Below are 25,359 nucleotides of genomic sequence, written 5' to 3' on the forward strand. Positions count from 1 at the left end.
CTCTACAACTCCAGCTTCCCCCCACCCCACACCTTGTGTAGTACCCCAAAACTTCACCTACTACACCTTCTATGTCACCAATCTACCCTTCCATCCACATTGCTAATTTAATTAGCAATCTAAATTCCTTGTTAGTAGTTTAGAAAACGCCTTCCTTCCACCACTTCGACGCGATTTAATTTAAGATTAGCTTGCCCTTTATATGGTACTTATTCGTATTCCTGAACAATAGTCCTTTTCCCTTTATAAATTTAAGTAATCGTTGAATCCTCTTAGCAAGCAAGCAGCTAATTCTAAAGGTTTTTTGTTTCCTTTTCTTCTACTTTAATTTACACTAGCTAGCAATAAATGGAAACTTTTACCCTCTATGCCAAAGCAACACGCATATAATAAGAAAAAATGTACTCGATTTGTGGAGTTATGTTTGTTGCGTGATTTACTTGGTGGTCACAGGGGAATCAAACTTTCAAACAAATTGTTAAAATTCTTATCAAAATAATAATGAAAGATTGATCCAGCAGTGAAATACACCATCTATTCTTTCATTATTTTCACAAGAAATTTACTAAAATTCTTGATCGATCTATCAGATTTCCCCCCCTGTAATTATGTTACTTAAAATAGCAGCAACTCAAAGTTTTTGGTCTAGTTAACAGAGACTAGCTAGTTGAACATGTTAGCTCTAGAAGATGTCATGTAACGGACGCTGAATTTGCTTGCAGGTGTACGTAATAAATACACAAACTATTGAGTACTCTTCTCCCAAAAAAGTGATACTTAGCAATAACAATTCTTTAAAGCACATATATAGTATATGTAAAAGATCCAAGCTCCTCTTATAGTTATACTGTGAAATGAAATATAAAGGACAGTTGACTAGGGTGAAAATAGTAAATAAGCAAATGAAAAGGGCTTGTGAACCATGCAACGGCTCTCTATAAATAAGCCCAAGAGGGGATGGGAGGGTAGCTTTTCATTGTCTCTTCAGTCCATCTTTGCGTTGATACAAAGTTTAGGAGCAATACAAAGAAGATGACGAGCCATTTTCGCGGCAGTGACACGATCATGATCATGGCTTTCTTGGTTTTCCTCCCCTTTCTTGAAATTCCGGTGATGGCCGGCGGATCGGAGGACATGACAATAGATAATCCCATCGCGGAGCTGTCCAGCAGAGACGAGTTGGTGCATATGGCTGGTTACGGAGAAGAGAAGCTGTCCACGGTTACCATCAGCGGCAAGCTACTCTGTCATGCCTGTGCGGATATCCATGATCATCATCATCAGGCTAACCAGTTAGACCAACCACTTCCCGCACCAGCTCCCGTCTCAGGTTTTGTACCAAAAAACGAGTTATTTGAATCTCCATAAACAAGAACTTACGTTTTTATAAAATGAAATCTCCTGGGTTCTTTCTGGATTATCATACAACCGAATTGAATCATGCACCACAATACATGTGTACATGCATCTTTTTCCCCTTTAACATGATCAGATAAAATTAGTGGAATAATTACATTATTGAAACGTAGATATGGTTTTCTGTAAAATAATAATACATTAACCAGCATTGATATGCATGCTGACGGCAGACTGGTTTTGTTGCATAGCTTCACATTCATATTGTCCGCCAAGACGACGCCTTTGCCTGCCCGGCCTTGATTCGTTGTACATTCGCATATTGTTGTTTCATTCAAGTTCGCATGAGCAACGATTTTCTTTTTCTTTTTAATGTTTATTTTATTTTTCAGACATCTATCTATTAATTGTCAAGCGTCGGTTAAGCTTTGGCTCGTTAGGATTGGCAAATTTAATACTAATACTTGTGTTTATAAATACGGTGAACAATCAATAACTTGCCTTAATTAATACTAGTAATGGTTAATGGATGCATGTAATTAATAGCACCATTTGTGTCCTTGTGAGTCCTATTTTGCAGTAGCAATAAGCTTCTCAAGTTACTAATTAATCCCCTTTAATATTGTTTTATTTAATCTCGGTCAATAAACTCAATATGTACTATTAGTATCTGTTTTGGAGCCAGATCAGAAAAGAAAATAAGTGAATCCTCCTTAATATACATTTTTCTTTCTTTAGGGGGTCCATAATACGTGTGAGAATCTCAGTGTCATATATGCATATGGTATCAAAGTAGAACATGATTATGCTTATGAATATGATAGAGTGGTGGATCAAGTGTTTAGATCCCCGTTGTCAAGATTCAATAACTCAACTACTGGCCTCCTCTCCCAACCACAAACAACAACAACAACAAAAAGGGAAAAAAAAAACTGACAAACCCTGATTGAAACGCTTTTTTTCTCTTTAGAAATGACGTATTAACTAGATTCATATTTTCAGAAATGGTAAAATACATGATCTCTCGTGAAGCCCCAATCTTTGTGGATCACTTTTGTCTGGGTGCTAAAGGAAATTTAGGAGCAATTGTTGTTGGATTTCAGTAGATTTCTCGTTTGACGGTTGAATATATAGTGTGCTCTACCTCTCCTGTAGATCTCATGGAAACTCAGCCCAAGCTTGCCATTAGTTAACTTCTTTAGGTGCTCCTCCATCAATCCGATGCTAGTCTTCTTCTTCGAGACCACCACTAGATAGGGTTAGGGATGTAAAGGGTCCTGACTGACAGAGACAGTAACGCTACTTGATCTTCATGCATGGAGCCCTAACAAGATTAGAGGAATCATCTTCAAAGCTTTAATTTCTGGACTGTAGCCTTCTCAGCGTGAAGCTAAGAAGCCAGTCTTCTGTTTTGGATAGATCTGAATGGATTCATATAGTCTTTGCCGTGCTGCAGGTGCGTCCGTGGCAGTTTTCTGCGGTACTAGCTGGAAGTCAAGAAAATCTTGCGCACGAGCTACCACAGATGAATATGGAGACTTCCTCATCGATCTCCCTTCCCATCTCCATGCAATTCCAAATCTAGAAAAAGTATGTCTCGTTAGAGTCCTCCATCTATCAAAGAACTCCGACTGCCGTCCGGCTTTCACAGGAAAACACAAGGCTATAAGACTGCTGTCCATTGAGGATGGTTCCCGTGCTTACACAGTGAAAACAATACATTTGACAACTAAACATTCAAAGTCATGCAGAAATGTTTCAAGGAACAGCAAAGACATGATACATGTCTACTACCAGGAGAAAGGAAACTAATAGACCTCAGCTTATCTTGATGGCGCTTCTTCAGTCACAACAAAGTTGCGGTTTTCAATATTTTCCCTTGTAACCATGTAAAGAAGTTGTTCGCAGGCGCCACATCAGGCACAGGCTTTACAACTGTGAGTGTGTGTGTGTGTGTGAGAGAGAGAGAGAGAGAGAGGTGTAAATCAGAATATTGTACAGTTTAAGTGCCACGGAAATCTCTGCTTGGCGACTATATATCTATCACCCTTTATTACTCAAACAATTAAATCTGTCCAAATTGAACTCGAATAAAAAGTATGCTGTGATATTCCACATACAAATCAGAAAAGACGCAACATAAACGAAAGCAACGGGTTCTCTTTATATAAAATTGGAAGGGTGGACGGCAGAAATTGAAAATAATCCATTTTGAATTCCAAATAAACAGCGTTTAAAAGGCTCCATCACTAATATGTCTATGCCAAAAATGAAAAAGCATTGCTACATCCCACAAAATCAGGAGCCTTCTGCGTTTTGATGACCTGCTCCTGATGTTATATATTTAGCTACGTCTGCACAACATTTAAGTTTGTCTACTTCTTCATCTGGTATCTCGACAGAAAATTCTTGCTCAAAAGCCATGACAAGTTCTACTCTGTCAAGACTGTCAAGGCTCAAGTCCTTCTGGAAGTCAGCAGTTTCAGTAACCTAACAATTAATGGAAGAACACATCAGTTTAAAATCCTTGCAACTAACCATTTCACTAATTCAACAGCGGTGCTGTATTTGAAATAGGAATGCTTAAGATTACTGACAGAAGGCAAGGAAAAAAAGAAGTTACACTGTAGGTTTTCCAAATAATTTAACCCCCTGCAGGTGGCTTTCACTATGTGCGCAACTGCATACCGAATCTAACACTAAGAGTGTCTCTTCCAGAAATCCCAAAGCTTAATTAATTTTGATCTAAACTTGACACCTATGGCCCAAACAAGCGATATTTTGCCTAAATAATCATATACAGCTAATGGATTTGAAAAAGCAAACAACAAATAGAGCTAAGAGCAGATCGGTAGCATTTCATCTTAGAGACAGATGTCTCAGCAGGCAGTGAAATCTTATCTAGTTAGACAATTCCGTCATTGCAAACTGTTCAAATTAAATTCCAATACTGATTCAATTGGTAAGGAACCCCAGTATTCCAGGCAATTCGTAACAGGGATGGTTCTTTTCCCTAGCCATCCACAAGTGGTGACTAGTCAGACCCTAACGTCTTATAAATTGACCCGCACCATCATCCCTTCTCTTCCATTTTGCATGCCCTACAAGGATCTAAAAAAGTATGAGAACCTTCTTTAGCCAGATCAGTCATTATGCTTGAATAATATAGCTCAATTACTTGGCCAAAATCTGTTCAGTGTGCATGCCATGCATGGCTTCGCTCTAAAACTCCACTGCATAAAAGTCAAACCATGACAAACAAGGGACCAAAATTTCATTTGTGAGATCTTAAAATGCTAATGTTAGGAAATAACTATATCAGCATTAGAAACAACCATTACTTTAATTACCACATAATCTCTTGTATAAAAATTAGACAAATAAACTAGGAAAGCATTGAGTTAATCACCTTTGTAGCATCAACACTGGAAAACTTCTTAACCAGTGAAACCACTCGTTCCATTATTTGGTCACTGCTGGAACTGGAAGAGGTGCTGCATGCATGCAGTTGCATGCTGAGTCTGCTTAGTGCATTCACATCTCGAGCGAAAAACTGCTCCCTGATAGAAACTCTGATCCTCACATAACTCAAAATGGAAGCTCTCAGGCTCTGCATATTTGAGCAACCTGGCATTCACTGAAACTTCAGACGCAGATAGTCTTCAGATCAAGCCAATTAACAAAGTTCAAACACACATGGACTCCTAAATCTTACTATAGTAGTAAGTAGCATAGCAGTAATTATCATGGACTCCACGATAATCTTTACTATAGTAGAAGTAGAGCACCCTTTTTTGTCTGATGGTGTTTCTCCCATAGTAAGTTTGCCCTAAAACAAAACTGATTCTTTCTCCGAAGAAAAAGATAACAAAAAGGATTACCATTAACACGATAAGTAACACAAGTAGTTCACACAAAAACTAATCTTATGGATTCATCACATATACCCATAAAATATACCAGTAATGTCAGTTACCCTTAATGTTTATTTTCTGTCACTTAACACACTTCAACTGTTAGTTAAGGGATGCTGCAATCTCAAAGTGATGACAAGACTATTATCCCCCCACTCCTCCCATACACAATTGGTTTTTTGTTTTTTCCCCGACATGCGCCTCATTCTTCACACCAAGTCAGAATCAGATGAGAGAACCGATCGTAGGTTGAGATACTTTTCAACCTATCATCATAGATGTCAAAGCAGACCGTTTAGGATACAGTAGATATCAATATTAAATCACCAAATTCTCAATCTCAGACCATGCATGAAAAGGCAAAGGAAGTAAACCACTAAGCATCCAACATTTTTTCATGAGTCACGAAGATTTGCTTCAGCTGTTATTGGGTAAGCAGGGACCGTACAACAGCAGCCATTTCTTTAGCAGTTTTCCATTTGGACAGCTGACCTAGATGCTTTTCATAGTACAAGTACTTGTACAAATGACCTCCAAAAACAATTGCCATGTCCTTGGGTCAAAGAGGAAAATGGTGTAATTGATGGGTTGTGCTGTGACTTTATCATCACAAGATCTTATGAATGGCAGCATGATATTAGTATTTAAAAATTATGCGATTACTGAAAGTATCTCTCCCATGGTTCTGAGAAGACAAATCTATATTCTTCGAAGAATAGTATATCAACTCTTCCCTTATCAGTTTCCTTTGAACACAAAGTGCAGGATTTGACTTCATACTTTTGTTCATGCCCTTGACCAGGCAAAGGGCACTCCATCAGCCTGCAAGACCACTTCTTTCTATTCTTCAGTTAGCCCAGCACAGATCCCACAACCTAATTTAGTTGAGGGAGTAGGTAACGTATAATGAGATGCAAGGTTTTCTTATAAAAGAAAAAAGATGCAAACTACTGTTGGCCCTTTCACAAAATGATTGAAGACTAAACTACTCGTACTAGTAGTTTGCGAATATCAAGCATCTAACTGAAAGAAGACAAATAATTTTCCCAGCCAAATGCCAGAAAAGAACCCTTTTTGGATTTCTTAGACAAAGGATTTCAGTAGCCTGCAATTACAATTAAATATCCCTGCATCATCGCATGTTAATCTGCTCTTACTGAGTGACACAGGAAACATGTGAACAAAAATCAACCGAGGCGAATAGCTTTCAAAACATCAAGGCTACGATAAAAAAAATCAAGAAATTTGCGCCATAACATTTCCAATAGACAGATATCCAACAAGCACAACCAAGAAACAGAGACAACGTGCAGATCCTAAAACAATTTGGATAAGGAATTTCCTCGAACATCATCAAGAGTATAAGGTCTCAACTGGGGTCCTATTTAGGAAGACGGAAAAGTGAACATGTAGAGGGAAATGAAAACTCAAATCTTGAAAACCATGATGTCCACATTAGACTCCTACTATACTGATAGACTGGTGGTAGAAGATTTCAAGCCTTTCCAAACAAGTGAATGCAAATTGTTTGCAATTGTTTATAGAGAGTAATCAAATAGATAAGGAAAACGAAGGAGCAGCAATTCTGAAGCCAATTTCAGAGGGCGAAAGCAAAAAGAGGAGAAGGGAAGTGCCAGTGCAACGCGTAAATAGCAAGACTGGAAATCAAAAATGGTGGAAGGGCAACAGAAACCATCTGGAAAAAAAAAATGTATATAGGAACATTCACCTGTAGTGTGCTGTTGAGGATGTAGCCCAGCAGATGTTAGCTGTTTTGTCTCTGAGAAATCAGCGCAGTCTATTATGCCGCGAAGCCAAGATTTTGCACGTTCGCCGAATGAATGGCTTCGGGCCCATTTACGTGTTAACAAGTTTTACTACAACAGTCTTTTCCATTTTTTCCCTCCACTTCAAAAATAACTAGATGTGTTTTCTTTGAATATTGAGGAATATATATATACACCAAATGTTCCCAATCAATTAGGAAATCCAATTAACAAAAAAAAAAAAGGAAATCCAAGGCTTCCTTATTCACCCCAATTGTCTCCCCCATCAAAAGAAAAAAGAAAAAGCAAAACAAACAATAAAAAAGACAAGCACTCCAAATTTTAATTCATACCTAAGAAAATTGATAGTTTAAAGATCGTCCATCATCTGTCAATTATTGACGTAACTCTTCTCATATTAGAAATTTTTTAAATACATGTCTCTTTTTTTTAAAAAAAAATTAATAAGATATTATTAATTGAGTTAACTTACATCGATAAAAGGCCAAATCAATGGAACCAGAGATCCAATGGAGCTAAGGAACTACCCTTTTTTTTTTTTTTGCCCCTTTTCGGGATATAGAATATATATATATATATGTATGTAGTAGTATATAGCGTACATTATTATTGAATTATGCGGGAGAAACTTGTGCGCTTTTGTACTGGGACCCTGTGCATAATTGGGCATCGTATTCATTGAGGTCCAAGAAAATGACTTCACCAAATTCTCTTCCTCTCCGCAACCATTTCCACTATTTTCTTGAAGAAAAAGACTTAAAACCCAACACTCGAACTTGAAAGCATCATCTGGGAGCCAAGAAATGACTACCACCCTCTCCTCCCAGCCAGCAATCAGCATCACATTCTCGTTCATTCCCTACCCCCCGGCCCCCTCTTCCTTCCCACTTTTTTTTTTTTTTTCTGAGGCTGCTTATTAATACACTACTGTTTTGCTTATCAATACAAACTTGACTTTTTTGATAAGCAAAGTCACAGCTGCTGCTTGCTGTCGCTCAAATTATTAGCACAATTACTTAAAAAAGAGTGTGATAATGATATGTTTCGTTAGGACGGAGCCTACTCAAGAATCCTAGCAGAAGCCTATATGTAAATTGGTAATAATGCAACTGAATCTGAATGAGTAGCGGTAATAATATCGAAGAGGCTTGATTGCTTGCATTAGGTTCTAGGATGCACCTAAGGCTTGATTGCTCCAAGAATGTAATCATCCTATCCTGCTTCCATTTTCCAATAAGCCTCTGCCATTCTGCTGTTGGTACAACATGATGATGTGCTGAATACAGTGTGGTATTTTAGTTTCACCTAAAACACCCTAGTATTAATTCATTTTCCAACCCACTTTTTTATATTTCTAATTACCTTTTTATCTCACATACATCACATCACAAAGAGTACTACAGTAATTATTTCAAATAATACTCTATTAAAACAAACCCGTGTAATAAAGAAAGGAAGAGTTACGCCTACTATTTTTTTACCGCAATCTCTTATTTACATTTCCTTTTCCAATCCATTTAACACGGTCCTCCTCCTCTCGGGTAATACTTAGTTGATATGACATTAACCATCCTAATTAGATCCACGTATGATATGATATGATTGTACTTTAGCTGCACACACACACACACTCCCCCCCACCAAAAAAATCCACTGTGAAACCTACTCCTACGCCATTGCATTATAATTAGCAGCATTATTATGCTTTTGCATTTGCGAGTTCCAAAACCAAAGGATTACTAGTCATTAGTAATTGATGATCAAGCGCCCCCTTCCCCCCCCCCCCCCCCCCCCCCCCACTATAATAGTAAAATCTAAAGAGCTTTTATTAGTACCATTTACCATAAATAAAGCAAGCGATATTTTGGAAAAAAGAAAAATTTATACCTTAAATAAAAGACTCCAGTTTTCTTCGGCAATCAAATCAAATCCATTCAAGATCCCAACCCCAAGCATCAAAATTAATCAAGTAGCGAAAGGGAAGATATTAATCCACCAATCAGAAGCTGCATTACACTCTCTAAAATCACAGCTTTCCATTTTCTCATCCCACAGTCAATCGCAAACTTATGTCGGTCTATCAATGTATCACCGTCACCACTGACGCGGCGGTGATATTCAGCACTAGCACTGCTTCTGTGGGTGGCTAATATACAGTATATATACTACCGGTTTATAGAAGCAAGACCTCTTTATATGAAATCCCTAGTTTTTATTTCTACTAGAGTTTTTTCTTAGCGATTTATTATAATAAAGTAATGGGGAATGTTAATGGAAGAGAGGATGGTGGTGATGGGAACAGCCCTTCTGGACTTGATGCGGAGGATGGTGGTGGCGGTGCGCAGCAATCTTTGGCCGCTCAAGAGGGTAGATATGGTAATCATGCTGATGTAGGAGAGTTCATGGGTCAATCCCCCCCGCCCAGTCCTAGGGCTTCTCACTCTCCTTTGATGTTTAGGCCTCAGGCAAGTTCCTGCCTTTTTATTTTTTTAAGTAAAGTAACAATCTTTGCTTAGATTTTTTATTCCTTTTCGTGATAATTTCAGTAAGTTTAGCGGAATTGAATGGCTAGTTTTTTTCTTCTTTTTTTATTGCGAATTGCAACTGCATGGGTAGATCTGAATCGAAGTTGTAATTTTGGTGGTGGAGTTCATGTGGTGAAAGCGCTTTCTCTTGGATTTTATTGTTACCACAGCAATTGCTGAGTTCGGTTGCTTAATCTACTATATCTGTTTCATGTTCTCACTGTGGGATTAATGGAATTTTCTGAATGGTAATGACGTTTCCTTGGATTTTGAACAACTGATGCTTTGAGAGCATCCCTCTCACTAGTCTTTTTACCATTGGATTGGAAACTAGACGCGCTGGCTTAAACGCATCCTGCTCAACCACGGGCAATGCAACGCTTAGGCTTGTTGCCTAACCTCTGTAGTATATCCTGATGCCTTCCTTAGCTCTGCATAATTGTTGCTTATCTCTGTATAAAGCGGACCTCTGAATTTGTTGCCAGGCATAGACTTTTCTTATTGTCTAACTATTCGTCATGAATGGATAGTTATTTGGTCGAGCTCTTATTTTTGTTTGTATGATGGTATGGTTTTACCCCACTATCAAAAGAAGGGGGGGGGGGGCGGAGGTTGGCTTTTCAACAGTTGTGGAGAAAGTTATCCATTGCAAGTAAGATATAAAGGCTTTAGCAAGCTTTGAAAAACTGGAGAGGGCTTCAACTCCTATCCCGAAAATGAGAAAGGTTGACAGGATTGGTACTTATTCTCTACTATCCACAAAGTTACCTGAAATTGTCTCATTATTAAATAAGAAAAAGGAAATGTTGGATATTATTTGTCCTCTTAAAGTTTACCAAAATGATCTGGTGGTTCCGGTGGTTTTAACAAAAAGAAACCGTCTGATTTAGCTCTGAAATGAGTGTCAACGTTTCATGTCCACATGCTTCCTAGTGTGTGCACAATGTCAAGCCAAGCCAAATATGCCTTTTTGTTGTCTTCTTTGTTTCTGAGTAAACTGTCTGCTATAGAATAGATGTCAAAGGCTATTGTGGCTTTTGTTATAATTCTTTGGTGATGGTGCTTTCAGATGCCAGTGGTTCCTCTGCAAAGACCTGATGAGATGCACATTCCAAGTCCATCATGGATGCAAACAATGTCAGGGCATGATGATATGTATTATGAACAAGGTATCCCAACAATGATTACATGGAGCTATGATGGTAATGAAGTTGCTGTCGAAGGATCATGGGACAACTGGAAAACAAGGTATCTCGAGGAGGACAATGGTACATGCTATGACATTTTCTGATTCTGGCTCAGTCGCTTCAAGAAAAATGACCAAAGTTATTTGTTTTGACAGAACACTTTTGGAGAGATCTGGGAAAGATTTCACAATCATGAAAGTGCTGCCATCTGGTGTCTACCAATATAGGTTTATTGTTGATGGACAATGGAAGTATCTCCCTGATATGCCTTGGATCCATGATGAAGCAGGCAATCCTTGCAACATTTTGGACTTGCAGGTATTCTTTTGTATTGTTCAGAAGTTGTCAATTTTTCAAATACTACAAGACAAAAAATCAGGGTTCTAATTTGTGGCTCTACCTTGATTTATTTTGCTGGAATTAATTTTATGGGTTCAAATTTATGATTCCCAACTCTGGAGATCTCTTATCATACATCAATTATACTGTAAAAGTTTTAATGCTTTTTTTGTGTGCTTATCCTCAAACTTTTATTAGTTATAACTCCAATCGGTTATTGTGTAGAATCAATTATTCAAAATGGTATTATGCTCTTTTCTCATGAGGTGGTGAAGTTTATTTAATGAAGGTGGTTAAGTTTTGAAGTTATGACAATCTTACATCTACTGCATTGGAACATGAAATTTACATAATGTTTTTTGATGAATAGAAGTTTAAAGCATTTTTCTCTTCCTTCTTCCCCTAGACAACACAATGGGCACATGTCAGACTGTCTTTGAGATGAAGAAACTTTATAGCACTTGCTTTCAGTTAGCAAGCAGTATTTGTCTCTTTGATAGCATTCAAATGAAAAAGCTTTTCCAAAAGATGAGCAGAATAAACAAAAAGTAATCAGAGAGACATATTATGGAAGGAAAGTTAACATTTATTTTTTGCGTATTGTGTCTCCTAGTGAAGATAGGAATCCTGACAAAATGAATAACCTTAATCTTGATATTGCTTGGACATGGTTTGTAAATTATTTCTACTTGCTAGACGCTATGAAGATGTAAAATCAAAATCTATGTGTGATATCCATATCGTGTCAGCACTCTGAACCTCTTAAGAGAGTCGAGCATTTGCATGTACTGATATTTGTAGGAGAAATTTCATATAGAAACATATGTTGCTTGGACTCGGGTATGGCGTCAGATACGGGTACATATCTCGGTGACAATTTGTTTAACTCTAGGATAGAGGGACACGTGTCTAAAGACTTGGACATGGCACCAAGTTTAATAAATTTAAGAGTAATGACTAATTATTTTATCAAAATAGCTACTAGTTAGTTATAATTTCTGAAGAAGCAAAAATTTTTTTTGGCTTTCATTAGTGAAAAAAAGATATATTCTGAAGAAACATAAGATGGTAACATGGATTAAATTTGGCTTGCATTAATGAAAGAAATGTTTTGGAAAAATATTTTGAAGGCTCATTTACATTTAGAGGTTCTGAGTTCAAATTCCCCTTTCCTTTCCTTGCTTCTTAAATTCCACCCCTCCCCTGCTAGAAAAATTTTTATTGTTCAATATAATATTGCAAATTAATAAAGGATAAAAGCACATGTTAATTGTCAGATTATTTCATGCTTAAACACAACCAAAGCTAAGGCTGGATTGATGACAAATCTTGGAGAATGGCGTTGTCATTTGCAGTGGTGTTCTATACAATTAATTCTTTTGAAGGATGTGGTATGGTGAAAGAGTTAAAGTCACCTAAAAGTGACTGGCTTCTGGTGGCCAAATAGCAACCAGTAAATAAAAACATGTGTATATTATTTATCCAATGAATGCACTAGTAATCTCTAAAAGGTCACCAGCATGTTACTTCAAAAAATTCTATTCCTTTTTCCTCGTTCTCTCTGTCCAGCATCAGCATGTTGAGTACAACTATAACTCTGAATTCGAGCTATTCTTAGTTTTCCTCAATGCGGAAAAATTTTCTTCCAATCTCATCAATCATCTTGTAGATCAAATCATTCTCCTCCTTGACCAAGACATAAGCGCAGATGATCAGAAATTTGTCGATGAAGTGACATTTCCAGTAGTTAACACACCCAATTATTTCTGACAGTATCTGATATGTACCCTGCGCCCACAACCGCATTGTGTTATGTCGACACTGGTGTGCCTGGGTTGGATGGCGAGTCCGAGCAACATACCTAGGACTAGTCATGATTATTATACATTTTTGCCCTAAGAACATGCTTGCTTGATCTAATTTACATATAAGATGGACGCTAACTGAATTGAAGTAAAAACTGTGCAACTTCTGTTTTATCTGTGTATGTATGTATTTAATATTTTGTATTACTGTCTAGTTGGATGCAACATGGTGTATGTCTGTTCATTGTATGATTGGGCTCATTACCGTAGACCATAATCTACTGGATGCAGTTAACTAGTTAAAAGTAATTCTTCTTTGTTACTCCTCTTTTTCATTTTTTTTTTGGTCCTAGGATACATCACATAGTACATTTAGTGCAAGCTACATTTGATTTGTGTTAAAATATTAGATTATCCCCATTAACCCTTGTTTGATAGACAGGAATGGCCTAAAATGGAAAGGCCTTTCTAATACAATCAAATTCATTCTCATGTTTAGTATGGATTGGAAAGGCCATTCTAACTTAATCTTTGAGAGCCCATCCTCAGCAAAACTTGAGGAAGGCCCTCTTCAGCATAAGTTGATGGAAACCCTTTTCAGCAAAGCTTATATTTAGGTGTATATGGAGCTGCAATAAGACTTCATTTGCCAATTCATATATTAGAAATTTTTTGAACTTGTACATATAAGAAAAGGGTTTTACTAGGATTTTGGGATATTAACTTGTTAAGATTTTGAGGATCGGTGGTTCTGTACACGGTTATGAATACTTCTGACAGAAATTCTTGGATATTTGGGTCTACCTTGTGCTTTCAATCTTGTGTAAATCTTGCAAAAGTCATAGTTGTTATTTCTTATCCTACCAGGATTGGGCCTTTTCAGTTAAATGTCTGGTTTAGGATAAATTCACTAAGGGTTTTGGTTTGATTTTTGACATATGTGAAAGGTCTTTGTTTTTGTTTTGTTTTTCCCCGTTCTTTGGGCAATAATGGTGTATGTAATTCTAAATTATTATTATTATAACGAAGCCAAGAACACATCTAATTTAGAAGTTAGCGTGGAGAATTACTTGTATTAAATGAATTAGCAGACGATTGCTTGAAGTATCTCTGTCTGGATCTATAGACTTTACAATCAACAAAATAGTAACCAAACCTTCAGATGACAGTTCTCAAGGTTTGTAGATGCTAAGAAGTGGATGACTTTGCCATCAGTGCTCAATTATTGAGAATACGATGAGATTGCAATAGTTAATGTGATGCAGGATGAATGTCCATGGAAAGAAAGGGGAAAAATATCAGAATGTCATGTTGAAGGTCCATCCACGTGAACATTAAACTGATTCATTTTTTAGAAAGGACAAGAATCTAATAGAAAATGGGGATGCGAATGAGTCACAAGATGTATTATCTGATTGTGATCTTTTAGTTAAAGAGAACTTGCCGATATAAAAGGCCACACTTTTGCTCACTGTTGAGGTTAATATGGTATGGCCTGGGCAATATTCTTGTGAATATGTTTTAAGAGGGAATGGATTAAGGAAAGATGAGGACAGATAGAAGAAAAATTGGCTGAGTGCTACAAGTAAAAAGAAGACAGTAATGTAAATGCTGAACATAGTGCTGGAATTAGGTTGGAAGTGGTTTAACCTTTATGTTTTGATGATTTTCATTTATACTTAAAGTAGTACTGAAATTTGTCTGAGCATCTTTGATAACTACCATGGGGTATTTTTTTTCTGGCTTAAATGCTAGCTTGGCCGTTTCAGGTTTAATTATCTTTGTCTTGGCATCAAGAGTTCTGTGCTATGGTGAATAACGTTGTAGACCTTTATTTAGCAGATGCGTTATAGGTCTAGATTGCAGTGCTACATTTCATGTTAATATTTGTTCTAAGTAAGCGTATACTTGTAAATGTTTTTAACTTCTGAAGAATTTCAATCTGTTTGAGTAGTAGCTTATTGAAGAATTAAGTTGATCTTGAAAAAGTTGCTTCTTATTGGGATCTTTATTGAGGAAATTGTCTGTGCTTTTGAAATAGTGGCATGTATAACAATGGAGTTGATCTTGATCTTGAAATAGTTGCATATATAAGAATGGGGATGATCTTGATCTTAAAGTAGTTGCCTCTTATTGGGATCTTAGTTGAGAAAATGATTTGTGGTTTTGGACCGTATTAACTTGTACAATGTGTTATAGGATTATGTTCCAGAAGATATTGAAAGTGTTTCTGGTTTTGAACCACCCCAGTCTCCTGAATCAAGTTACAACAACTTGCAACTTGTTGCTGAAGATTATGCAAAAGAGCCTCCTTTGGTTCCTCCGCATCTCCAAATGACTTTGCTTAACGTCCCATCCGCACATTTGGAGATACCACCTCCTTTTTCGAGGCCTCAGCATGTTGTGCTAAACCATCTCTACATGCAGAAAGGTCGGAGCCCATCAGTGGTAGCACTTGGTTCTACTCATCGTTTCCTGTCCAAATATGTTACAGTAGTGCTATACAAGTCCATACAGAGATGAAGATCTGGCCCACCTGTTTGGACAATGGTTTTCAGTCTTTATATGTAGTTGATATTAGAATTAAGGTTAAAATTTCTAGCCCCATGAGCAAACATTAATTGAAATTTGGAATATAAGGGACTTTGATAATTTATTCAACTTGGGGATAATTATTTTGGTGTCAAATTTTTGGATTTGTTTGTTCTCTGTATTCCTTTATTTTTCTTTCCCCAGCTGTCTAGTGAGAGCTTGTTCAGGCCGGATGGATCGAAATGTCGCCAAAGGATTACGGTTAGAAACATTTTGGTCAAGTGTTTTAAGTTGATTGTCGATGAAACTTCTGAAAGAATATTACATATGGAGAAGGATTTCCTATCTGAGCTCGAATTACGTCTCGGGTGTTCTTTTGCTATTTGAAGGCTGGGCATCCTGCAGCTACAATCCCTGCTGCCGTTGGGCAGGATGCCAAAGGACAATGGTCTGGTTCGGTGCCCCACCACTTGAGGTTCTTTCCAGAATTCTGCAGTGCAAAGAATACCAGCACGCCCATGAAAGCTGTCCCAGCATCAAGCGCAGAAGACAGAACGTAGTTGTACTTCTGCCACCATCCTTTTCTGTATTTGAACACAAGATGGTTGAAGATCAATCCCATGACAATCCAGCTAGCAATATTGGTGGGAGCCGCTGGTGGAAGTCCGACGAAGCCACAAGTTATGAGCGGTATGTTGATTAGAGAGATCCATTTTTTGTCGGGGAAGATTCTGCTCAAAATCCATACAGGCAGTGGCAAGAGAGCTCCTACGGGGAATAGCCATACCATGTTCCTGTACAGACCTTTAGGTCCAAACAGTCTTTCTGGTCCAATAAGTCCCCAAACCACTGTTGTGTCAAAGGTTAACCGGAATCTGGGGCATGTCCATGGGCTCTCTGGATGAAGCGCCTCCACGTCGCAGATGTTTGGGATGCTTCTCAGCATCCACCATCCTATTACGAGGTTGGCTAGACCAGCAACTAACGTTCCTACCAGCTAAAAATTTAAGGGGTAAAGCATGAATCAGCCAGCCTCAGTTTAGCTCAGCCGGCTCTGAGTACGCAGTAAAAGAAGAATTATTATTAGTATTATTTACCTGTGCAGTGAACATGCATCGTGGTGGAATTTTCATGTAGTGCCCAAGTTTAAGGTCAGATAAGAATGAAAGTGCATGAATAACGCTGGTCCGGCCATAGATCTTGAAAAGCAAGTTAGCAATTGGTTTCCCTGGAAGGATGTACCCAATCATCAGCTGGGCAATTATGTCATATCCAGGTTGCTGCAGATTTAAGAGAAAAAGTAAGCAAAAACAGTTTTTTGCAATTAATTTCCAATCAATAAAATTAAAGATGATGGATCGTTTCAAGTAATTTATATAACAATAGTGAGTAAGAATTAAAAGTGTTTCAGTAAAGCTGTGCGGTCAATTACCTGGTTGGTGGTTGCTTGAATGACTCCAATAGGGAGAGTAAGCGCCCAGGCCAAGCCAGAAGCAAAGATGAAGCCCCACCAGGGCAGCTGAACATCTTGTTTCAACACGACAGACATGAGGAGTGATAGAGCAATGCTCACCGCCAATATGATGAGGAACCACCACTCAGGGACCGGCTTGTAACTGGCCATCAGCTTTGCGTGAATGTCTAATTTGATCTTCATTGCTCCACAGCTGAATCGCTTCCAAATATCACTATAAAATAAAACATTTGAGTTAAGCAGACATTGTTAATTATTATTCAATGAGAACAGGTGATCGAGTGCCGAACCTGCCATGGAAAAGAGCTACATGCGCGAAAACTGCAGAAACTCTAGCAAATCCCGACCCAAGTGACATGGCATAGAGGGGGCACATGTAGAGCTTTCCGTACTTGGCATAGGCAGCGGTGTCCAGCTCCAGCTGCGAGTTCAAAATCTTTGTTACATCGTACTTCTGGCCGCTGGAGGTGAACAGCTGGTTGGAAAATATGGGAAACTTGCGGGCATCAAAGGTGTTGTATTTCCAGTAACAAAGAGGGTAAATAACGTATACGAACAGGACAAAGCCGAAAGCAATGTTGAGAATGGAAGACCAAGGGGTGACCAGTGGGCTGCCGTGATAGGCGGCGATCCCTGCCCAGTCAAGGGAGAAGGCACCTAGTCCAAGTCCGTGGTACCCTGAACCGATTTGCTGCGCCGTGACGCTATTAGGCCAAACCCAACAAACCCACGAGAAGAATGTTAGCAGCGGAAACAGATACCCTGGAAATGTGTAGTACGCGAAGCTCGCTGCCAGAAACACGAGGAAAAATTGCATCCTTGTCAACCCTTCTTTTCTTGATTCTTTCTCATGGAGAGCCCTGTAATCAATCACTATTGGTTCACAGAGTTCGAATTATATCTTTGTCAACTGATGCTGAATCTGATTTCTTTTTCTTTTTTTTTTGATTGAAAACAATGAGGAAATACTGCGCAAAAAACGCAAAATGTTGTAGAGAATTAAAAAGCTGAACAGACCTAAATAGAGAAACTTGAGCAAGGTTTGCTGGCCACCACATTTCAACAGGTTCGATAAGGTATCTCCTTAGCATCCCAGCCCAGCCATAGCCAATTAGCTGCAACAGGATTACTCGCCGAAATGTTAAAATACATGCATGAACGAAACATTTCTTCGTACTGCATTGTACGATTATCAAGAAATGATTTAGTATACAAGAATAAAATGTCGAGAAAAGCACTTTATACCAAAAAAAAAAGGTAGATTACACTTTATCCTCGGTAGTTTAGCACTTTTTTCAGATAACCTTTCTGTGATTTCAAAAATTATACATAACCCCCTTATGATTTAAATTAAATTATCAAAGTTACGTAATGAAGTTGACTAAAATGTCAAAAGTATCCCTATGTGAAGTTAAAAATTATTTATAAACTAGGGAAGGGGGTTATATGTATATTTTAAAAACCATAAGTTGCAGGGTGGAGCCAAATGAACTTCACGGTGTCAATTGCACCCTCTAACTTTGAGAAAGTTTTATTTTAGGCATAAAACTTTTGAAAATTTTTTAACATGCACTCTTGAAAATTTACTATAATTACATTTGATGTGATGGCGAAAATTGAACCCCCTGACCCTAAGATCCTGACTCCGCTGCCGATAAAAAAGTTGTGTTAAAACATTAAGCCATGAGCGGATTTTGTGGTAAAACACAAATTAAAGTGTCATGCATAGTATATTTATAGATTCTGACTACTTCAATCATTCTAGTTTCTAAACAAAGGTAATATCGACATTTATGTGGATTCATCATTTTTATCGCTTTAATATTTTAGTCCAAACTACGAAGGAATTACATATTGTTTTTGAAACCACAAAGGAATTATGTGAAAAATGCAAAACCATAGGGGGTAGAGCGTGATTTACCCAAAAAATTGAAACACAAATTAAAGGGGAAATTTTAAATAGATGGATCGATGAAGGAGGGAGAGAGAGAGAGAGCAGGAGGGTTCGTCGCTTACCTGAGTCGTTAAAACAATGAGCAGTGCAGCGAGGAAATTGACGTTGAGCTTGTAATAAGATTTCATGACGGTGATGGCACCCATGGAATAAGCTTCACTTCCACCGGCGGCAGCCCCGCAACTAGCCAATATAGTGATGACCACATGCTCCTTCACATTGAAGGGCCCAGGGTTGAGGCTGAAACTCCACCTTCCAAAAACTGTGTATTTCTCCTCAGGCAGCACAGCTGCCATGAACTTCCCTATTGGTAATGCAACTATTTGCATCAGAATTGCGGAGATGAACAAAGGTTGGGTTCTGTATATGAAGAAAGTGTTGAGGAATATCAATATCAGGCATGAGTTGAGGCCTATAAACCACGTTCGAAATGTCATTACTGGGAGGGAAGGGTCGTCTGTTTCTGGAACCACCAACCCCACCTCCTCCACCGAGCATCTTTCTAACTCTTCGGTTTCTGGAGGCCCTCCAGTACCGCTGCTCCGATTGTCGGCCTTGTCCGAAACCATGAGACGGCTATACTGGTGGTAGTACCTCCTCAGAAAGTTGCTTGATCCTCCTCCTCCTCCTTGCATCTCTGTCTATATAGTCTATAGACTCTGCCACGCACGGCAACAACAACAGAAGGGACCCAAAACAGATGCCGCTAATTAATTACTATAATCGAGTAATTAACGACATCGAGAATCGTTGAATACTAAAAACTTCCAAAGATGATCAAAAGAAATCCACACACATATATATAATTTGCTTTTATATGTCTCATTTGTGATTTACTAGCATGTACTAGATATAGTATATGTTAATGTCACAACCACCTTTGAAAAATTAATAATTTTATTTGTTTATTGTTTATTGTTCTATAATCTACATGTTATCAAGCTGAAGCATAAAAGATTATTGGGTTTGGGGTACTATCTGGCTCGCGGGGAAGCAGTGTAGGTAATATCTGGACTCTCTTTGACGGGATCCGAACATTAACTAACCCAATCAATTCTTTATTTTGAGATACATATGTTTGCATCTTGAAGCTTGCATTTGCCTTTCTAACAACTGATCAGCAATTAATAACACTAGATCTGTTACCTAGGAGGAATGCATCCCACAGATCAATGCGATTTCCTCTTCTTCTTCTTTTTTTTGACAAAAAAATTAATCTTTGGATATGATAAAAACCCCCAAAATCTGCATCTCCTTCTTGTTTGGGTCAACTCTGTAGTTCATTAGTAGTAACTAAGCAACTTTAAGGGATACAATGCGAAGGGTTCGATTACTAACGTCTAGGGGGGGGGGCCTAAAGTGCAAGTCAGGACATATTCTGACTGCTAAGCTCCGGAAAAGCAAAATTGCTACTCCTTTTTTTTTTATTCCTTTTTATGGGCGCAAAATTGGTCATCAACCTGTGGAACAACATGAAACTAATTATTCGCTTTAAACTTGGCATAACTCTTTCGGGTTAGAAGTGCTTAGCTCGATTATGACCCGTTAGTATAGAAAGCGCGCATCTGCGTACAGAAATAGCACATGAGAGTTGATTCTTTTTTTCCCCCTAGTTTTTCTTCAAATTACATCTCCATTGTTGTTCTGCTAGCTATTTAACAACCGGGCATCCTGCAACTGTAATCCCAGGTGCTGTTGGGCAGGACGCCAAAGGGCAGTGGTCTGGCTCAGTTCCCCACCACTTCAAGTTTTTGCCTGAATTCTGAAGAGCAAAAAACAACAGAACCCCCATGAAAGCGGTCCCTGCATCCAAAGCAGAAGACAAAACATAGTTGTACTTCTGCCACCATCCTTTCCGGTACTTGAACAGAAAGTGGTTGAAGATCAAACCCATGACAATCCAGCTGGCAATGTTGGTTGGGGCTGCAGGTGGAATTCCGGTGAAGCCACAAGTTATAAGAGGGATGTTGATTAGGGAAATCCATTTTTTGTCCGGGAACTTTCTGCTTAAAATCCACACAGGTATTGGTAAGAGGGCCCCCAGTGGGAATAGCCATATCATGTTCCTGTACAGACCATGAGGTCCAAACAGCCGCTCTGGTCCAATCAGACCCCATACTACAGTAGTATCGAACATCACTCGAAACTTGGGGCACGTCCATGGACTGTCCGGATGAAGCGCCTCCACATCGCAGATGTTGGGGATGCTCTCCAACATCCACCATCCCATTCCAAGGTTGGCTAAACTAGCAACTAGTGAACCAACCAGCTGGAAGAGAAACGAAATCACAAATGTGTATCAAATGATGACATGATTAAACGGAGACTCAGCTGGAAGGAAAAGCCAGTTAGCTAGCCATCAAGAATTGGTTTACCTGTACAGTGAACATGCTTCTTGGGGGAATTTTCATGTAGTGACCAAGTTTGAAGTCAGACAAGAAAGAAAGAGCATGAAGGATACTGGTCTTGCCGTACATCTTGAAAAGCAAGTTGGCAATCGGTTTCCCAGGTAGGAGATAGCCGATCATCAACTGCGCAACAAGGTCATATCCAGGTTGCTGCACATTTATATATAATGAATTTGTGTGGACAAGGAATAAGTGTGACTGCATGAGGTTATACTAGTAGTGGATAATTAAAAATTAAATAGTTGAGTCCTTACCTGGTTGGTGGTAGCTTGAATGACTCCGACCGGGAGGGTGAGCAACCAGGCCAAACCAGCAGCAAGCAGGAAACCCCACCACGGCAACTGCACGTCTTGTTTCAGTAGAAAGCAAACCAGGAGTGACAGTCCAATGCTGATGACTAACACCACCAGGAACCACCAACGTGGTACTGCCTTGTAATTTCTCATCAGTTTCGCATGGATGTCTAGTTTGATCTTCTTTGTAGACCAGCTAAATCGCTTCCATATATCGCTGTTGTGCAAAATACTACATTTTTTCAGGGGAAAAAAAAAAAAGTGCCGGCCAAGACAGCAAATGTACCTTACTACTACAAGTATGCTAGCACGCTATGAACCAAGCTAATGGCAAGCAAGCACGTACGTACCCGCCGTTGTAAAGCGCCACGTGCATGAAAACCGATGAAACTCGGGCAAAGCCCGACCCAAGTGACATGGCATAGAGAGGGACCATGTACAGCTTTCCAAACTTTTCAAAGGCAGCAGTGTCCAGTTCAAACCGGGAGTTCAAAATCTTGGTCACGTCGTACTTTTGACCGGTGGAGGTGAAGAGCTGATTGGAGAAGATGGGAAATTTGTGGGCATCGAAGGTGTTATATTTCCAGTAACACAGCGGGAATATGACGTAGATGAAGAAGACGAATCCGAAGGCTATGTTGACGATGGAGGACCAGGGTGTGACTAGTGGGCTGCCGTGATAAGCCGCGATCCCCGCCCAGTCGAGGGAGAAGGCACCCAGTCCGAGACCGTGATATCCTGAACCAACCTGGTGGGCCGTGACGCTGCGAGGCCACAGCCAGCAGGTCCACGAGAAGAATGTTAGGAGCGGGAACAGATACCCTGGAAAGGTGTAGTAAGCGAAGCTGGCTACTAGAAACATGAGGAAGAACTGCATCCTGGTCATGCCTGCTTTTTTCGATTCCTTTTCGTGGAGAGCCCTGTTGTAAGAACGGAGTTTTTATCCAAATCCCAATAATCGAATGTTGTAAATCTGTACAACTTTGTTCATTCATTCAATGGTATGAGCTTTTGTTGTTTTCGATGATTACGTATTGTTAATTCTCCAAATCGACTGGCAAATGCTTCCTTCTTCCTTTTTTTTTTTTTTTTTTTTTGCAGTACTTGAATTTTTCTATCAAATATAAGCAGGAGCTTATATTGTCTAAGAGAATATTTTCTTTTTTCTATAACTTATAGGATTAATAGGTATAAAATAAAATTATATGTGTTTCCAACAGTATATAGGCAACGATGGAAGTCTACAGTGCTATTTGTTAACTTGATTATTTCTGTAACAAAATGTGGAGAAGTTAAGGGTGAGCATACCTAAACAAAGAAACTTGAGCCAGGTTTGCAGGCCACCACATTTCGGCAGGTTCAATGAGGTACCTCCTCATCATCCCAGCCCATCCATAACCCATAAGCTGCAGCCCAGGACAAACTTATTAATTAGTTACTTGTATTAATTAGCACAAATCATGATAGAAGAGAAAAAAAAAAAAAAAGACAAGAAAAGTTGACGAGTCAAATTAATTTGTATGAAAAAAAGAAAGGGAATTGGAGTGTTGCAGCAACAACGAGTAGAATAGGCAACGATGGTAAAATGTTACTCGTTATGATTGGTAAAAGATAATCTTATGCCAAGGGCCAATGGAAGCTTAATTAGTGTCACGTGATGATCTGAATCCATGTTTAAGATGTAATTAGGGGTGTGAATGCGGTAGACATTAAAAGACAAAATTTGTTCAAGGGCTAGCTATTATTAATTAATAGCTAGTGCTTGTCCTAAGCGAGACATTAATATGCGATGCAATATTTAATACTAGTAATTAGAAACAATTTATTTGGTGGGAGGAAAACTTGAAGAAAATGAATGAATGAAGGGCTAGAATAATTTTAGACGTAGGATTAAAGTTTAGGACTGGTAATTCTTGAAATCTCAACTTTTAGCATCAAAGCTTTTTGTTTTTTTTTTTGTAAAAAAACATACAGTATGAGGTTAGTACATACATCGATACGTATACCTGAGCGGTGACGACAATGAGAAATGCAGCGAAGAAAGTGAGGTTGAGGTTGTAGTAGGACTTCATGACGGTGATAGCACCCATGGAGTAAGCTTCGAATCCGCCGGTGGCGGCACCGCAGTTAGCCAATATAGTCACCATCACGTGCTCTTTCACGTTGAAAGGCCCCGGGTTGAGGCTAAAACTGCTCCATCGTCCAAGTCCAAGATTAACGGAGTAACTTCGGGTGGGCAATGCAGCTGCCATGAAGCGGCCCATCGGGAGCGTAAGGATTTGCATGAGAATGGCGGAGATGAAGAGAGGTTGGGTTCTGTAGGAGAAGAAGGTGTTGAGGAAGATGAGTATGAAGCACGAGGTCATCCCAAGGAACCATGCTCGGAATGTCAGTACTGGGAGTGTGGGGTCGTCTGTCTCTGGAACCACCAACGCCACCTCCTCCACCGGGCATCTACCTTCTTCTCCTGACGTGGAAACTGCAGCACAAGGCAGGGGTCCTCCTCCTCCTGCATTGACGTTCTCTGGGGCTGCCATTTTGCAACTAGTAGCAGGCAACTAGAGAAAATAGAGGCAGCGGTGTCCAAGGGGGAGGGGACGAGACGAGTTTAATTTGGATTCTGCCAATCAATTGGCTCGCTCTATGTAAAGTGTAAACGAACGATGGATGGGGTCTCCCCTCTCTCTTATAAATTATGATGGAAACAACTATAAATAATCTGCTGCTGCTGCAGAACCTTTACGGGGGGTAACTACTATTATTGCTGAGTGAGTGTATCTTGATTTAACTTTTTAAGCACAACGATGACTTGAAGGAACCAAAGGCTTTTGTCTTCTTTTCTTCTGTGTTTGGTGTGGGTGGCTACGTAATTATTAGTCAATGATGAAAATGAGAAAAAAAAAATTGATGCAAATTAAAGTTTTTTCCTCTTTATTGATTGAATAAACATGCGGTAGCTCTAAATTATATAGAAGACATGCATGAATATGCATTATTGCATTGTTTGATCACAAGTTTCATTCAGTCTAGTGAAGGATAGAACGATTATTTGAGTTTCATTTCAGTGTGGTCAAGGATAAAATGCTTACTATTTTTTTTATTACCATATATACTTTCATCTAATTATAAACTAGTTTGAACGGAACATCCATGTATTGCTTATCATATATACTTGTATATTTTTTGAACTAAAACACATACAAATATGACTTTTAAAAGGCTAATTAAAAGCCTTAACTATATATATATATATATATATATTTTTTTATTTTTTTTTTGTTTTGGGGGGGGGGGGGGGGGCATGAGACAAAAAGATGCCTATGGCTAGTTCCAATTTTCAAACCCGTCTGAAGTTACAGCTGTGGAAAACTGACTGTCCTCATTAGACACATGCAAACATAAAATAAACAACATTAATTCAATGCGTTTCTACACGGGTATTATCTAGTTCTACAGGGGAGCAGTGTAGGTTGTAACCTGACTTCCTAAAGATCCACCGATTAAATTATCCACAATTCCTCGCGGGTCGTTTGTTTATTGGCTGCAAGTTCTAAATTACTCTTGCAAACGAACTAAACCATCCAAAAAAAAGATTTTTTTTTTCCCTTTCATTCCGAGAGGTATTTGCCACTTACAATTTACATCGATCGCACGGCCCACATGCTGCCTGTCTTGAACGAATCGGAAGTCCTGCTCGCTGTTATATATATATTTTTTTTTGTCGACACAGGGGTGTCCGAGTCAATTTTTACGGGGTCCGACTAATCCCCTGCGGCTCGGGTCCG

At 38.9% G+C, this 25,359-nt stretch overlaps 5 protein-coding genes across 8 annotated transcripts; 2 read left to right on the forward strand and 3 right to left on the reverse strand.

Annotated features, from left to right (window-relative positions):
• The first annotated feature begins 979 nt into the window (after positions 1–979).
• LOC113783711 lies at positions 980–3,430 on the forward strand. The gene is made up of 2 exons (XM_027329919.1): positions 980–1,330; positions 2,813–3,430. The coding sequence occupies exons 1-2, from the start codon at positions 1,033–1,035 to the stop codon at positions 3,166–3,168; spliced, it is 654 nt and encodes a 217-aa protein (XP_027185720.1). The 5' UTR covers positions 980–1,032; the 3' UTR covers positions 3,169–3,430.
• Positions 3,431–3,496: 66 nt separating this feature from the next.
• On the reverse strand, positions 3,497–7,133 carry LOC113783712 (acyl carrier protein 3, mitochondrial). 4 transcript variants are annotated; one of them, XM_027329921.1, is made up of 3 exons: positions 7,000–7,133; positions 4,766–4,999; positions 3,497–3,846 (listed from the first exon to the last, which is right to left on the reverse strand). In XM_027329921.1, exons 2-3 carry the CDS (start codon positions 4,988–4,990, stop codon positions 3,655–3,657), a joined length of 417 nt encoding a protein of 138 aa, XP_027185722.1. In that variant the 5' UTR covers positions 4,991–4,999; positions 7,000–7,133; the 3' UTR covers positions 3,497–3,654. The 4 variants fall into 4 exon arrangements, with proteins under 4 accessions (XP_027185722.1, XP_027185724.1, XP_027185721.1 ...); XM_027329923.1 differs by having other exon boundaries at positions 4,766–4,983; positions 7,000–7,132; XM_027329920.1 differs by lacking the exon at positions 7,000–7,133 and adding an exon at positions 5,102–6,939 and having other exon boundaries at positions 4,766–4,983.
• A 1,793-nt stretch (positions 7,134–8,926) lies between these two features.
• On the forward strand, positions 8,927–15,601 carry LOC113783543 (SNF1-related protein kinase regulatory subunit beta-2). Its single transcript, XM_027329704.1, has 4 exons — positions 8,927–9,522; positions 10,652–10,830; positions 10,925–11,087; positions 15,113–15,601. The coding sequence occupies exons 1-4, from the start codon at positions 9,316–9,318 to the stop codon at positions 15,434–15,436; spliced, it is 873 nt and encodes a 290-aa protein (XP_027185505.1). The 5' UTR covers positions 8,927–9,315; the 3' UTR covers positions 15,437–15,601.
• Positions 15,602–15,701: 100 nt separating this feature from the next.
• On the reverse strand, positions 15,702–19,442 carry LOC113783542 (oligopeptide transporter 3-like). The gene is made up of 6 exons (XM_027329703.1): positions 18,936–19,442; positions 17,937–18,034; positions 17,210–17,779; positions 16,878–17,133; positions 16,543–16,725; positions 15,702–16,442 (listed from the first exon to the last, which is right to left on the reverse strand). Exons 1-6 carry the CDS (start codon positions 19,440–19,442, stop codon positions 15,825–15,827), a joined length of 2,232 nt encoding a protein of 743 aa, XP_027185504.1. The 3' UTR covers positions 15,702–15,824.
• Positions 19,443–20,524: 1,082 nt separating this feature from the next.
• Positions 20,525–24,024, reverse strand: LOC113783299 (oligopeptide transporter 3-like). Its single transcript, XM_027329391.1, has 6 exons — positions 23,581–24,024; positions 22,883–22,980; positions 21,925–22,494; positions 21,536–21,791; positions 21,249–21,431; positions 20,525–21,142 (listed from the first exon to the last, which is right to left on the reverse strand). Exons 1-6 carry the CDS (start codon positions 23,938–23,940, stop codon positions 20,525–20,527), a joined length of 2,085 nt encoding a protein of 694 aa, XP_027185192.1. The 5' UTR covers positions 23,941–24,024.
• Positions 24,025–25,359: the final 1,335 nt, after the last annotated feature.

Source organism: Coffea eugenioides, chromosome 9 (genome assembly GCF_003713205.1).
Source record: "Coffea eugenioides isolate CCC68of chromosome 9, Ceug_1.0, whole genome shotgun sequence".
Lineage (NCBI taxonomy): Eukaryota > Viridiplantae > Streptophyta > Magnoliopsida > Gentianales > Rubiaceae > Coffea > Coffea eugenioides.